The sequence below is a fragment of the Eleutherodactylus coqui genome, chromosome 12, assembly GCF_035609145.1.
Source record: "Eleutherodactylus coqui strain aEleCoq1 chromosome 12, aEleCoq1.hap1, whole genome shotgun sequence".
NCBI lineage: Eukaryota > Metazoa > Chordata > Amphibia > Anura > Eleutherodactylidae > Eleutherodactylus > Eleutherodactylus coqui.
The window spans coordinates 43403629-43418640 of NC_089848.1; the positions used below are offsets into that span (position 1 = coordinate 43403629).

The following is a 15012-nucleotide window of genomic DNA, read 5'->3' on the forward strand; positions in this document are numbered from 1 at the left end:
ATGAAGCCTTGCGCCCCAAAATGGATACCCCTGTTTGTCCCGTGTTCAGAGACATACCCATTGTGGCCCTAATCTTATGTGTGGATGCACAACGGGACCCAAAATGAAAGGAGTAGTCGGTGGCTTTCAGAACATAAATTTTCCTTGAAGGCGTTTTAGGCCCCATAGCACTTTTGTAGAGCTCTTGAGCGGCCAAAACCAAAGAGAACCCCCACAAGTGACCCCATTTTGAAAACTAGACCCCTTAACGAATTTATCTAGGGGTGTACTGCCCATTTTGACCCCACAGTTTTTGAATGAATTCAAGCAAAGCAAAAGGAAAAAAATGTGATTTTCGTTTTTTTGGCAATTCTGTCGTTTTAAAAACTGCTTTTTTGGTACAGCACACATATGAATGAAGCCTTGCGCCCCAAAATGGATACCCCTGTTTGTCCCATGTTCAGAGACATACCCATTGTGGCCCTAATCTTTTGTATGGATGCACAACGGGGCCCAAAATGAAAGAAGTAGTCGGTGGTTTTCTGTTCTGAAAATTTAGCATGAAGGTGATTTAGGCCCCATTGCCCACTTGTAGAGCCCTTAAGCGGCCAAAATGACAGAGAACCCAAACAAATGACCCCATTTTGAAAACTAGACCCCTTAACGAATTAATCTAGGGGTGTACTGTGTATTTTTACCCTACAATTTTTGAATAAATCTAAGCAAAGCAGTAGGAAAAAAATTACAATTTTCATTTTTTTGGCATTTGTATCAATTTAAAAACAGTTTTTTTTGTACAGCACACATAGGAATGAAGACTTTCACCCCAAAATGGATACCCCTGTTTGTCCCGAGTTCAGAACCATACCCCTTGTGGCCCTAATCTACTTAAAGGACACATGGCTAGGCCTATAATGGAAGGAGCACCCGTTGGATTTCAGGGTACAACGGAATAAATTCCAGGCCCCATTGCCCACTTATAGAGCCATTGAGCATCTAAAACAATAAAGAACCCCCTCAAATGACCCCATTTTAAAAACTAGACCCCTTAATGAATTCATCTAGGGGTGTACTGCGTATTTTGACCCCACAGTTTTTGAATAAATCTAAGCAAAGCAGAAGGAAAAAATTACGTTTTTCATTTTTTTTGGCAATTTTGTCAATTTAAAAACTGTTTTTTTGTACAGTTTACATAGGAATGAAGACCTTCACCCCAAAATGGATACTCCCTTTTGTCCCGTGTTCAAAAACATACCCATTGTGGCCCTAATCTACTTATAGGACACATGGTTAGGCCTGTAATGCAGGGAACACCCGTTGGATTTCAGGGCAGAACTGAATAAATTCAAGGCCCCATTGTTCATTTGTACAGAATAAAAATTGACTCCCTAAAAATCCCCTGCCCCTCCCCCACACACTCCGCACCCTTTTCAGCGTTCCCCAAATCTTAGATAAAAGTAATAATGTGAACTGTGCGGTATTTCCAAAGACAGGGGTAATTACGGAGGCTGGTTGAGTTGGGTACATGGGGCAATAAAACCGTGTATCCCCCCTCCTCTCATGCTTTTTGGGGGTATTTCTTGACCTCAGTAGCGGGTATGGGGTGTAAAAAGTGGCGCTCTGTGAGTCTCCGTAAGCTTGATGAGGTGCGGCGGTCTCGCACAGAAGACGCTCAACAAGCTGCTCCTGGAACTGCAGGAAGGCGAGCGTTCCCGGGGCTTCTTGTAAATTGCGTATTACAGGTAGCAGTCTGAATAACGCCGGGCTCACACGGCCGTAGGTGGAATCCGCTTGCGGAGGCCCGCAGCAGATCCCAGCTGTGAGCCCGGCTGTGTCCCTGCGTACGGCCGCCTATTGTACTGCGCATAACTGCCTACTCACACGGGCGGTCATTCGCAGTACTTTTTTTAAATTTGTATTTCCCGCACCGTTGCTTAGCGATGACGCGGGTACCCGCAGCCCGTATACAAGGTAGTTGTGTATGGGCTGCGGGTATATCCGTGACCATGGAGCACAATGGGCTCTATGTTGCGGATATCCGCGGTAAAATAGAACCTGCTGCGTTCTCTTTTCTGCTAGTGGATTACACAATTCCGACCTGCTAATGTGAGCGGAATTGTGTAATCCGATGCCGCTGGGAGCAAGGAGATTTTAAATTTCCTGTGCTCCCCGACTCCTGCGCATGTGTTCGCTGTTTTGCGGTCGCATGTGCAGAATCCGGGTAAGTTCACGGAGGAAGATCGCGTCGGGGTTCAAATACGGAGGCCTCTGGTAAAAAGTTTCATCTCCTCTCACCGATCGCATCGGTGAGGGGAGATGAAGCTTCACCTTTTTTTTACTTTTACGTGATCGCCATTATCCATTGGATAACGGCGAACACGTGACGAGGAACCGCTCACCGCGGCCCCCGTGAAATCTCCAGGCTCTCGGCTAAGTTTTGTAGCCAGGAGCAGGGAGATTTTAAAGTATCCTGGCAATCCACGGCTTTCGCGCATGCGTCCGCCATTTGGGCAACGGGCGCGTGCACAGAAGCTGGGGTAAGGTCCACGGATAAATCCGCGGGCCTTAGGTACGTCATTTCATCCTCCCTCACGGATATGATCCGTGGGGGGAGATGAAACGCAAGCTTTTTAAACTTTTTTAAAACTTTTTTTTTTACTTTTACACTTTTTTTTCACTTATTACACTTTTTTTTAAACTTTACATGATCACTGTCATCCATTGGATAACAGTGATCATGTCCCCGGTATAATCTCTCTGTTCCTGGCTACACATGGCAGCCAAGAGCAGAGGGATTTTAAATTTCCCGGGGCTCGAGCCCGTCTGTGCACACGCCCGATGTTAATCATCGGGTGCGCATGCGCAGACGGGGATTCGGGTCCCGGGACATCGGGGAGGACTTAGGTGAGTATTTTCACCTCCCCTCATGGATCCGATCCATGAGGGGAGGTGAAACTGACTCTTTTTTTAAAAGTTTTTCGCGATCGCCGCTATTCAATGGTTAGCGGCGATCGCGTGCCCGGGGACCGCTCACCGGTAACACCTCCTGGTTCCCGGCTACCTTCAGGAGCCGGGAGCCAGGAGATTTCAAATTTGCCGGGGGCTCCCGGGCTTCTGCGCATGCGCCTGACGTCATCGTCAGGCGCGCATGCGCAGAAGACCGCCGGCAGGTCCGGGAGGACCCGATCTCCGTGGGACACCGCCGACAAGCCAGGTAAGAATTTTCAGCTGCTCTGATGGATCCGATCCATCATGGCAGCTGAATATCTAACTTTTTAGGCACTTTTCTTTACTTTTTTGCGATCGGCGCTATCCATTGGATATCGCCGATCGCAATACCGGGGGGGACTGCCCGCATCCTGGGATGACAGCTCCATGCTGTCGGCTACCTGCGGGCACCGACAGCATGGAGCTGTCACATCCTCAGGCCAGTGGGCATTAATCCAAAGAGGATGCATAAAACTACGTCCTCTAGGATTAAAGTCCACTTTCTGAGGACGTAGTTTCCCGATGGGGCAGTCGTTAAGGGGTTAAGTTGAAGTAATGGAAGTAATATGACACAGATGCTGCCCGACAAAAGTGAACATCTGCTTGAGCAACAAGGTTTCATTGGTCAAGGGTTTGAGCTACTCAGCCGCTCTTACCAGCTGGCTCCCAAAACCACACAGAGCAGGGCAAGAAGTGAAGTAAACACAAATTTGGCGGGAAAGCTCTCAGCCAAGCCAGGGTCAAAAGGGCAGCTCAGTGCTAATGATTAAAATCCCATGCATTTCGTACAGTGTTTCTATTTTTCTGTCCACCCCTTCTTATGTGTACGTGTGTGTATATATATATATATATATATATATATATATATATATATATATTATGAGGTACTGAGGGGCGTGATAGTGAATGGTCGCTACATCGCCCCTAAATTCCGTTATTATGCCTAGTGGGACTGGAGGAAGTGCATGTCCCGCTGTTTTGAGACATGAAAATCCAGGAGTGCAATGTAATCTCCAGCAAGTAGTTGCTGGACCCTGGCAGCCTGTGATACCTGCTAGAGGTAAAAGCCCTGCTGTGTGGTGCACCTGATGAGCGTGACCTGGTCACGCAGGGACTGCCTATTGACCTATTGCTGGACTGTTATTTTCTTGCCTGAAGCTAAGGCTGAATTTGTGTTGATTTTTCTGGACTGAAATAAACGCAGGTCATGCCTGCACTTGGACTTTACCAACTTGTTTCCATCTTTGACTGCCGCAACCAGCTCTCTACCGAGCTGTCCTCCCACAATATATATATATATATATATACACACACACACTCTTCATGTCACTAGGAATGTGTTTGAACAATATTTGTGCAAGATCATAGATATTTGTGCTAATAATATGGGCGCTAATTATGTTAAAGGGAGTCTGTCAGCTCGAACATGGTGTCCAACCTGCCAGCATCATGTTATAGAGCCAGAGGATCTGAGCAGATTGATATATAGCTTTATGGGGAAAGATTTGGTAGAACCTGTATTTTATGCATTTCAATCTGTGCTCATTCTAAGCTGAACAGTCCAATGGGCGGAGCTATCAGTGATTGACAGATGAGTGTGTATGAACAGCTGTCAGTCACTAATAGGACCGCCCACTGGACCTCTAATGTGTATTTTCAGGGTGATGCGTGTCACAAATCTGAGAAATATATGATTGGCTGAAAAAAATAAGACTTTTCCCCTAGTTTAACCTGTATCCTACTTGTGTCTATCATGTGTAGAGCTCACAGGGGAAACCTCATGTAGAAAATCCATGCTATCCTCGCAATTACAAGGTGAATTTGACGATGAATCACATATTTGGAAGCCTGTGTTCTGCATCTTTCCGACCGGCAAACTACCACCCAGAGCAACTCATTAGTTATAAGGGAACCGGAGAGCCAGTCCCGTGTATGCAGAGCGTGGCCACACTGTTTAATTTTACTGCGTGCCGTGGGAAACCAGACTGCTCGTTTGATGGGGTTTACCAGCCTAAGGTGAAGGGGAGATTCTCAGTAAGTAGTCCTTCCTATACACAGTAATGTGTCTCATCCCTATGCTAGCTGAGATGTTACTGTATTTTTTGCACACACAGGGCATGTGGAATTAAATGTCTATTTAGTCTAAGGAGGTCCAGAAGTGTTCTTTCCTTCACAGAACTGTACAGCTTTTGCTCATCTGTGCGCACATTTCTGCATCTCCCATAGAATTCTATGGGGACTTTTGGTGCGCAAATACGCATAAAAATAGAGTAGGACTTTTTTTTATGTGTACAAAACAAGGGAAAGTGAATCAACCCATTGAAATCAATGGGTTCTATTCTCTGCGCAATAGTTAAAAATATCTGCATAAATATGGTCATGTGAATCCGGCCCCACACAGGAGCAATAGTCATTTTGTGAATGTAAACGGGCATCGTTCATAGGTGAACGACTGCCCGTTTACACGGACTGATAGTCGCTTGGTTTATAGTTCAACTAAAAACCAAGTGGCTCTAAAAAGTGAGCGATTGGTCACTCAGTGACATGATGGCGGTCGCGTATACACGGGATGACTATGGCCCAAATGCGCTCTTTGGTGCGATGAATTGGGCGATCATTGCCCCGTGTAAAGGTACCTTTATGTTGTATGGTCAGCACATGTGATCAGAACTTCCTGGGGCAGCTAAGAGAACCAACATCTTCATACTCGAACCTATCCATTTGCATATAATTTGTGCTGACGGGAAGATGGTGGGAACAGTTGACCATTGTTTGAGTGTTGAGCCCACCCTAGTATAGTCTGTAGTTATCTGCTTGATTTCAGCGTAAACCTTCATTATGGTTACTCAATTTTTTTTGTATTTCAGGCATTTTCTGGTTTTTATTACACGGCCAATGCTTTAAATCTGACTGGAAATTTCCACTTAGATGAATTCAACTCAAGTATATATTCTTTCTGTAGCCAAGAATGGAGCAAGGTCTGTATAACGTTCATTATTCTCATATGATAGAACATGAAAGGAAACCTGGAAAGAAGAGCTCTGACCTTCACCCACTTACATAAATCACTCTCTTTAAACTCGATATGGTTATCTAGGTTAACATCACAGAGGTGAGAGAAAAAATGTACAAAGACATAACTCACAGAAAAGGAGCCAAAAATGCACCATCTGATAAACTGCAGGGCAGGTTCAATCACCATAGACCCAGGGAGTATGCAGAGAGCCGGATTGCAATATGAGCTAGCTAAATGTTCAGTGCAGACTAATATGCAGCCAACCAAACCAACCCAGCCCAGATTGGGGGAGGGGTACTGCTAACAAACATAGGCCTCCTGCACACAGGCGGGTTGGTACCCGCATGTGGGATTCTTGCAGTGGAGTTCGACCTGGTGCCCCTACGTATTTCTCCGGTGTCTTCTGTTCAGGGCTGCAGATGTGCCAGCCGGCTCTCCATCGCACATGTGCAGTAGCCGCCGGCGCTCTGCGATGACACAGATCCCACGGCACTTCTGCAGTGCTTACTGCAGAAGTGCTGCGGGACGGACGGCTTCCATAGACTTTGATGTAAGCCGTCTGTGCATAGCCCGCACAGAATCGCAGCATGCTGCGATTTCTTCTCTGCCAGTGGAAAATCGCAATTGATTTCTGCTCGTGGAGAGGAAATCATATTTTGCCATTGCATGCTATGGGGCAGTATTTGCTGCGGAGTCCGGAGGCGGACGTCGCAATGCAAATCTGCCCGTGTGCAGAGGAGGCACACTGATACCAATGATGTTAGCCATAGATAGGTGCTCCACACCATATAGGAATGCAATCCCTACTGGCAAAGCAGTGGATTGCCTTGTATCGATACAGTGTGCTACACTGGCAGGACATCCTGATCTCCCTCAGCATCCATAGCAAACTGCATGAAAAAAAACTCATAAATGCGGATGTTAATCTGCATTTTGGCAAAAAAACATAAGCTGATGGGCCACGGCAAGGCCACCATGCGTCCGTTAGGACCTACGCTATCTCACCATTAAAATCACAGAGGTGAGATTAAAATCACAGAGGTGAAAAAATGTACAAAGACATAACTCACAGAAAAGGAAGCCAAAAATGCACCATCTGATAAACCTCAGGGCAAGTTCCAGCACCATAGACCCTGGTAGTATGCAGAGAACCAGATTGCAATATGAGCGAGCAAAATGTTCAGTGCAGACTAATGAGCAGCCATTCAGCTCAGATATGGTATCTAGGAATAGAATATGGCGCTTCAGCCAATCACAATCAGAGCTATCAGCAGGCGGGGATTTTAAATCCCCAGCTGCTGATAGCTCAGTAGCGTTACAGAGCCGGGGACAGCGGCAGAAGTCGCCGCTGAGCCCTGGCAGCTGTCAGTGGCTTTGCAGAGAAGGGCTTCATAAGCCTTTCCCTGAAAAGCCAATTAAAAGTAGGGTAAAAAAAAAAAAATTACTTACCTGTCAGCCGCTTCCGTGTCCCCCGCGGGGATGAAGAATACATCTGCATGCAGCAGATGTTTCCTTCATCCCCGCTAGTTAAAAGAATTCCCTGCTGCTACATCTGCCACATCTGTGGCAGATGCAGCAGAGGAATTCTTTAATTCTCTACCGCAGCTGTCACACATGTCAGCTGCGGTAGAGGATTCTGCTGCCGGCAATTGATTTCAGGGAAGGGCTTTGAATATATTCGGGGTGAATGAATGACGGGCGAGAGCAGCCTGTGATTGGCTGAGCACCTCAGCCAATCACATTCAGCTCTTTCAGCAGGCGGGGATTTTAAATCCCCACCTGCTGATAGATCAGCACCACAGTGCAGGGGACAGCAGGAGAAGACGCGGCTGAGCCCCGGCAGCTGAAGGGAGGTGAGTATCTATTTTTTTGGTTTTTTAAACCCCTTTTACTTGATTTTCAGGGAAGGGCTTATATTCAAAGCCCTTACCTGAAATCAATTGTTGGCAGTAGAATCCTCTACCGCAGCTCACATGTGTGACAGCTGCGGTAGAGAATTGAAGAATTCCTTCGCTGCATCTGCCACAGGGAATTCTTTTAACTAGTGGGGATGAAGGAAACATCTGCTGCATGTGGCAGATGTGTTCTTCATCCCTGCGGGGGACACAGAAGCGGCGGACAGGTAAGTACTTTTTTTTTTTTAACACTAAAATTTTTCTTTTTCAGGGAAGAGCTTATATGTAAAGAATGCAGGGGGCCGGCAGAGCAATGTTTTCAATGGAGCCGCCAGCAGCAGCCACGGCTCCATTGAAAACAATGCGTGCATTCCCTATGGTGCACGCATGTCCTGTCTTTGCAGGCACGTACCTGCAAAGTACGGACATGTGCACACACCATAGGGAATGCATTGTTGCAAACAGAAGCATGTTTTTGTGTGTGCGTATGTACGCACAAAAACATGCTTGTCTGAACGCACCCTTAAAGAGGTTATCCAGTGCTACAAAATACATGGTGTAGCCTTGGGATAGGCTGTGAATATCCATTTGGTGGGGGCCTGGTTTTTGGCATCTCCGCTGATCAGCTGATTCAAGGGGCGCTCTGGTGAGCACTGCATCTCCTTCATTGTCTTCCAAGCATGGCTATGTACTGCTAGTAGTGGCCATGCCTGGCATTGCAGCTCAGAGAGACTCAGTTCCTCTGAAGAGAATGGGACTCATACCAGGCACAGTAACTGCTAAAAATACCTAGCTGTGCCTGGTAAACAATGAAGGGGACATGGTGCTTGCTAGAGAGACAAGGCCTCTTCAGTCAACTGAAGTCCGACTCCCTCCGTAGAAGTACAGAACCACCTTAACGTGTTTAAGGTCTAGCGTATTGCAAAAGTATTCACACCCTTGGTCTATTTTCTGTCTGTTGCATTACAACATGGAATTAAAATGGATTTTTAATTTAGATCTTATGCACTGGATGTGACTAAATAGTCCAAATTGTTACAGTAGAATGAAATGATACCGCGTTAAATAAATAAAATACCCTTCTTTTGTCTTTTCTCTTTCAGCTTCCACATATTCTATCCAGATTTGATGAAACTTATGCAAGATCGTATTGTTTTTCAGCTAATTACATCTACCATCTTTTAGTGCATGGATATAAATTTGACAGTGAATCTTGGCCACATATTCTGTTTCAGAAGGAGGTAAAATAATTATTTCTTATATACTCTTTGTAAAAAAAAAATCCAGCCCCCCAGAAGAAGTTATCATTTTCCTGCAAAACTCATCCTGCAGTTCCATCTAGGGCAGATCTGTATATAATGAGAGTTGTGGTGATTAGCTGGATGGTCTTGTCACCTGAGGCCCTACAAGTGGTTCCCCCCTTGGCCTATAAGAGGCTCCTTGTGTGTAGTGCCCTCTTCTTCCGCTTGTGTAGAGCTTGTTGACCACTAGACGCCTCTACGACACAGAGAAGAGATTTCACCCCATTACCAGAGTCTGAGAGGGGCGCATTATTGGGATGTGAGAAGCTGGATGTCGTATTCATGAATTGTCCAGCAAACAGTTAAACGGTGATGGTCTCGGATCGCAGAACCTAACCAAACTTCTACCGTATTGATGGCCTATCCTGTAGAGAAAGTATCAATAATTTACAACTGGAAACGTAACTTCTTGTAAGGTTGCATGCACACGGGTGGGTCGGATTCCGCATTCGGGAGCCTACAGCGGAATCTGACCCTGTGCCCAGCCGGCATCTGCGCTTACCTGGATTTTCTTTTTCTTTTCTGTACTTGCTGACAGTTAAAAATTATGACATTTACTGACTACTCCGTTCTTCATGCGTGTATTTTGCGTGTGCATCTTGACCATGCAAAAAAAGATAGAGCATGTTCTATATTTCTGCGTATTTGCACACCAAAGGTCCCCATAGAAGTGAATAGGAGGTGTGCAAATGCGTGTGCAATAAGCAAGAAGATGCGTGAAACACTGCGTAGTTCCACTGCTAAAATAACACATCTGGAACTAATTAGCCATTTCAATCGATGCATCTTGCTTGCCGCGCAAAAGTGAACATGCCCTGCAGATGGAAAAAATACGGTAAAATACACCAATATGCACCCAAAAAAAACCTTATTCATAGCACAAATACGTTGCACTGAATCACATACAATTGCAAATACACCCGTCTAAAGGAGCCCTTAGACTTTGTAATGATTTGCTACTTCCTTGGGCTTCATTTACATGAGCATATATCGGACGCGCTTTTATGCCTGGCCGATATACGCTGCCCATCTGATGCATTGGTTTATAATGCATTGGTTCCGATGGGCGTATTTCCGCGGCGTAAAAGTGCCTGGCCGTCCAAGATAGCGCATGGGAACGCATTTCGGCCGGGAAAGATAGTTCAGGTACTATCTTCCTGGCCAGAATATGGCTGAGGCTCCCATAGACTCCTATGGGAGCCTATGGTAGCTGCCAGAGAAGGGAGGTGGGAGGAAGTTTGGCAGCATGTCTGCTAAACTTCCACCCCCTTCCTTCTCTGGGCCCCTTGCTAGCTGTTTGCAATGGGAGGGGAAGGGGCAGGAACTAGTTGCTAAGCTCTTGCCCCATCACGCCCCCTCCCATTTCTGGTAGCCAACAAAGGGCGGAGAGGGTGCAGGAGCTTAACACACTAGCTCCCGCCCCCTTCCCTTGCGGAGAGCCGACGAAGGGGCGGAAAGGTAGAGGCAGTTTAGCAGAGCTAAACTGTCTTCCTGCCGTCCGATGGCAATCCGGGCTTAGCGTATATGCACCGGACCCAGGCTGTCTGAACAGGCGCACAAATCTGCCGTGATTTCTTGGTCACACTGTGGCCATGACACAGCCATCCGAAAATAACTACGTTCGTGTAAAAGAGCCCTAAGTGTCTAATTATTATTATACATATTAATAATAATTATTAGCCTAATTATTTTTATGCCTGCATAAAATGAACAAAAAGTGATCAATTTATCTACCATCGTTTGATCGTTGGCTTCATTTACACTGAACAAGTATCGTTCCTCTTTACTCATTTAAATAATTTTTTGAGCAATAATTGTTTCGTGTAAAAGGATCTTTAGGTTTTGCCCCCTGTGACTGGACACTATACCTTCCTTTGTTCTGTTCTGCACAATAAATAAAGTTAACACTGGGCTAGCCCCTCAGAAAGAGCACAGTGGTGGTGACCACACAGTTGATGCCTTTTGTTCTTTCTCTGATGATTATCGTTAATTAATTCGGACACATGAGAGAACTCAGATTCTGGTAGACTTATTGCCGATTCTTAGATTCATTAGATTCCATTTTTAGAGAAACTATAAGCAACCGTGCCACTTTTCTCTTATACCAACAGGGTTTGAAAAATCTGTCCAACTTTTCTAAAAAATTCCACCCACAGTACTTGTTAATTAACATGAAGGCCATTAAAGAGTGATTTTAGTGTTTCTGCTAATATTTAGTCAGAATTTAAGCTAACTGTATTTTTAGTCTTAATATAATGTGGTTTCTTATTGATTGACAGGTTGGAAATAGCAGCATCGCCTGGTCTCTGGGTTACATGCTAAACCTCACCAACATGATCCCTGCAGAAAGACCTCTGATTCTTCTCCCCATGAGGCCTACTGTCTTTGCTGGACTTCTCTTCTTGTTTGCAGCAATATCATTACTGTGTCTCATACTCCTTGTGGTCTTGCTCGTCCGGGCTTGCTAGGCTAATCTTGTACATTGAGAGTGGAGGATTACCTGAATGAAAGAAAGGACTGTGTTTATACAAGGAAGCTTAATGACCCGTCAAGAACCATTCTTCCTTGCAAAACTTTTTACAGTATACAGAAAAAGTACAGTGTGGAATAAGGTGTGCCGGGGCTCGACCTCAGATGACACGGATGTACCTCAGGGACACGAGAGTGGACAATGCCGATGGCCATGTCTTCTGTGATACCAACATGACATAAACAAGACGTTGTTCTATGTGTTTTGTAGGAAGAATTGTAACGTATATCACCATATATTATTTAATTCTCAGAGACATTTAAACCTGTGGACAACAATGGATGTACAAATGTATCGATATCGTCTATGATATATGATTCTAGTCTGTAGAATACTGAGAGTTTGCATAATTGCATATTTGCCATTCCAATGTACTGTAGAAATATTTCTCATAAAATACTACTGGAAAAGCTACGACAGAGATGTGTTTGCCCATAACCCATTAAGGACGGGGGTGTTTTGGTCCCAAAGGACCAGCTACTTTTTAGGGATTTTACCCAGGAGCTTTAATCCTGTGACATATTGTTACCATCGCCCAGGATTAAAGCTCAGGACCAAGTGCTGTAAATCTACGGTCCTTTGCCCTTAAGGGGTTAAAGTGGTTGAGCCACCTTTTCATTAATATGTAATTATGCCGAAAACAGTAGAGTAAGGGCCATTTTACACGAAACGATTATCGTTCAGTCTGAGGGCTGCTAGTGGCTGGATAACTAATGACAATTCATTTGCTTATCGTTTAGTTTGTTTGATTGGTCTCAAACGACTGCCTTTGAATGGAAGCACGCTCCGTCTTCATTCACTGAGTGGTCATCTTTCTTCTGTATTTTGCCATTAATACCCATTAAAAAGGATGCATTGCTACAAAAATATTACTAAGCATGACGTCCCCTGGCACTACTAGTCTTCCCTGCTTTGTCCTTCCATCTAGGTGAATCCATTCTTGCAGTTAAGGTCAGTTTCACATCAGCGTTGGAACTTCCGTTCAGAGGTTCCGTTGCAGATCTGGCTGAAAATACCGGAAGAAACCCATGGAGCACTTGTTCTTCTGTCCATAAGCCAGGTAGCTGAACAGAAAACAAAAGGACCTCGTTATAGTCCATGAGGTCTGTTTCACACTGTTTGGTTCTGTCCTTAGACAGAGACGTTCGGCGGTGGGGATTCCCCTTTCCTGCTCCCAGAACTGAGCGGGAAAACGGCGAAACCACTCTACTCCTGGTTACTGTTCTCCGTCAACGCAGCAGCACTCACCCGGCCTAAAACTGGACGAGGCACAGGGATCTCATTGTAATATGCGGGGTGAGTGCTGCTGAGTTGACAGAGGACAGCATACATGATTAACTGTGTAGGGTTGGCCACCACAACGGAGTCACATAGATGGATTGGCGGAGCGGGCAACACTTGTAATGCCAGGGGGAACCATCTTTAGCCTCCTAGGTGTATCTTTGTAATGAGGTATCCTTTTTAAGAGGTGTTAATGGCAAACTTTCTTAAGGTACTTTTTTCAGCATTAATATTAATGCAATGGTGGCACAACCCCTTTAACTTTCTGCAAATTTCAAGGACTCCTACTTTTGCACAATACAAATGAAATACATTATTGCAACATGCTAGCAAAACCCTTGACAGGCTACAATGGGCATCTTCACCACTGGGTGATGACAGAACGGCAAATATTGTATAGCATAAACTGTATATTTCCCAACCAGAAATCATGATTATTTTTTTTAAATCTGATTATCTAGCGCCAAACATCTCCAAATATGTCAAGCCAATAGAAAAGCTGAGGAAGGACAGCTCTGTAGTTAACTTTTCTGATTTTACCACCAGACTGTAGCACTTTAAAGGGAACCTGTCAGCTGCCTGAAGCACCATAAACTAATAGACCCATAGACTTGTATATGAGATCACACATAGGACTCTGAAAAGAGTCAGATTTCCGCGTAGTGCATGGACTTCAGCAGCGGGCACCAAGAAGCTGGTGTGTATATAAAATACAGCACCCAATTTTATGGTGCTATAAGCAGGTTCCCTTTAATTCAATGATCTCATTCAATGAATGGCTGTGATTGGTTCATCGAACCAATCACAGCAATCTCTTGCTGGAGGTGGGGAATTCAAGCCTCGTTACAAGGAAGAGAATGCTCTCTCAGCACTGCTGCAAGAGCGATGGAGACCAGCAAGAGGGACCCAAACAGTGCCTGCTAGGTGAGTATTAAGAGCCCCCCCCCCCTGAAAATAAGACACTGTGCCTCTTTTGGGGTAAAAATTAATGTAAGACTGTGTTTTATTTTCGGGGAAAGAGGGTAGTACCAAGACTCCTCTTTCTGCCTGCTACGGAGATGTTCAATGAGCCAATGTCCTACCTGGGCAGATTATATCAGCAGTATAGGACATTAATAATCCATTGTGATACCGTGATCTTCACACTATATATACTATATACAGGAATAACAATAGACTGGAGGGGATGTATCCAAACTAGTACAAGGAAAGAAGAGGAGCGAAGCTTTTTTCGGAAGCCATTTGTGAAATAACGTGGAACATCATTGGGTGCTGTGGGCAACGGCGCCACTTTTCTTTTGTACTATTTTTAATAAATCCCCCCCTATTTATTCATTTATTCAGGGCATCCCTGAGACATTAAGATTGATGGCTTATATTTAGGATATTCAGTAATGTTTGATTAGTGGGGATCCACTTCTGAGTGAATGACACAATAGCCTTCACAAAAGGCCAAGCTCTGTACCTGGCATTGCACTTTGTCCCATTCACGTGAACAGGCACGGCGGCCTGCATGGGTGAGCCACTTTTCCCGGGAAAACTTTTTAAGGAAACAAGAGAACTGTGTATAGACTCAACGTCACAACTGTGGAGGGTTTGTTTTATTTTAAACAAACTTTTTTATTTTTGTATAATAATTCAACATTTTTAATTAGCTTTCACTAAGGGTGGTTTCCCATCTTCACTCAGGGTACTGTCTGTTTTCCTGCTCCATTCAGCCGTTGTAGCCGAACGGAGGTTCTATTGCAGATGTAAAACCACCCTAAACCCACCGTTCCTTTCTCATATATGTACGGATATTGTCAGGTTGTGCTCCTGGGACCTATAGTTCTATAGGTTTCCAGGAGTACACTGCCACAAGTGTGGGATGATTGAGCTGGCTGGGTGTAGATTTCTCCAGCCAGCCAATCCCCATGGGTCTGCTGCACATAAATACCAGCGCCTCTGGCTAGAGGATGCTGGTTTCCATCCATGCATGTTTCTCGGTATGGAGTGCACAGTGACATGTTCTGTTGGGTCTGT

At 45.0% G+C, this 15012-nt stretch overlaps 1 protein-coding gene across 2 annotated transcripts in view; it reads left to right on the forward strand.

The window, feature by feature from the left end:
* ENTPD3 (ectonucleoside triphosphate diphosphohydrolase 3) overlaps positions 1-12156 on the forward strand; it is a 49740-nt gene extending 37584 nt beyond the window's left edge. For both annotated transcript variants that reach the window (XM_066585060.1, XM_066585061.1), the window contains 4 exons: positions 4729-5001; positions 5835-5945; positions 8982-9119; positions 11459-12156. In XM_066585060.1, coding sequence (XP_066441157.1) covers positions 4729-5001; positions 5835-5945; positions 8982-9119; positions 11459-11647 — 711 coding nt within the window. In that variant the 3' untranslated portion in view covers positions 11648-12156. The remainder of the gene's footprint in view (positions 1-4728; positions 5002-5834; positions 5946-8981; positions 9120-11458) is intronic.
* Positions 12157-15012: the final 2856 nt, after the last annotated feature.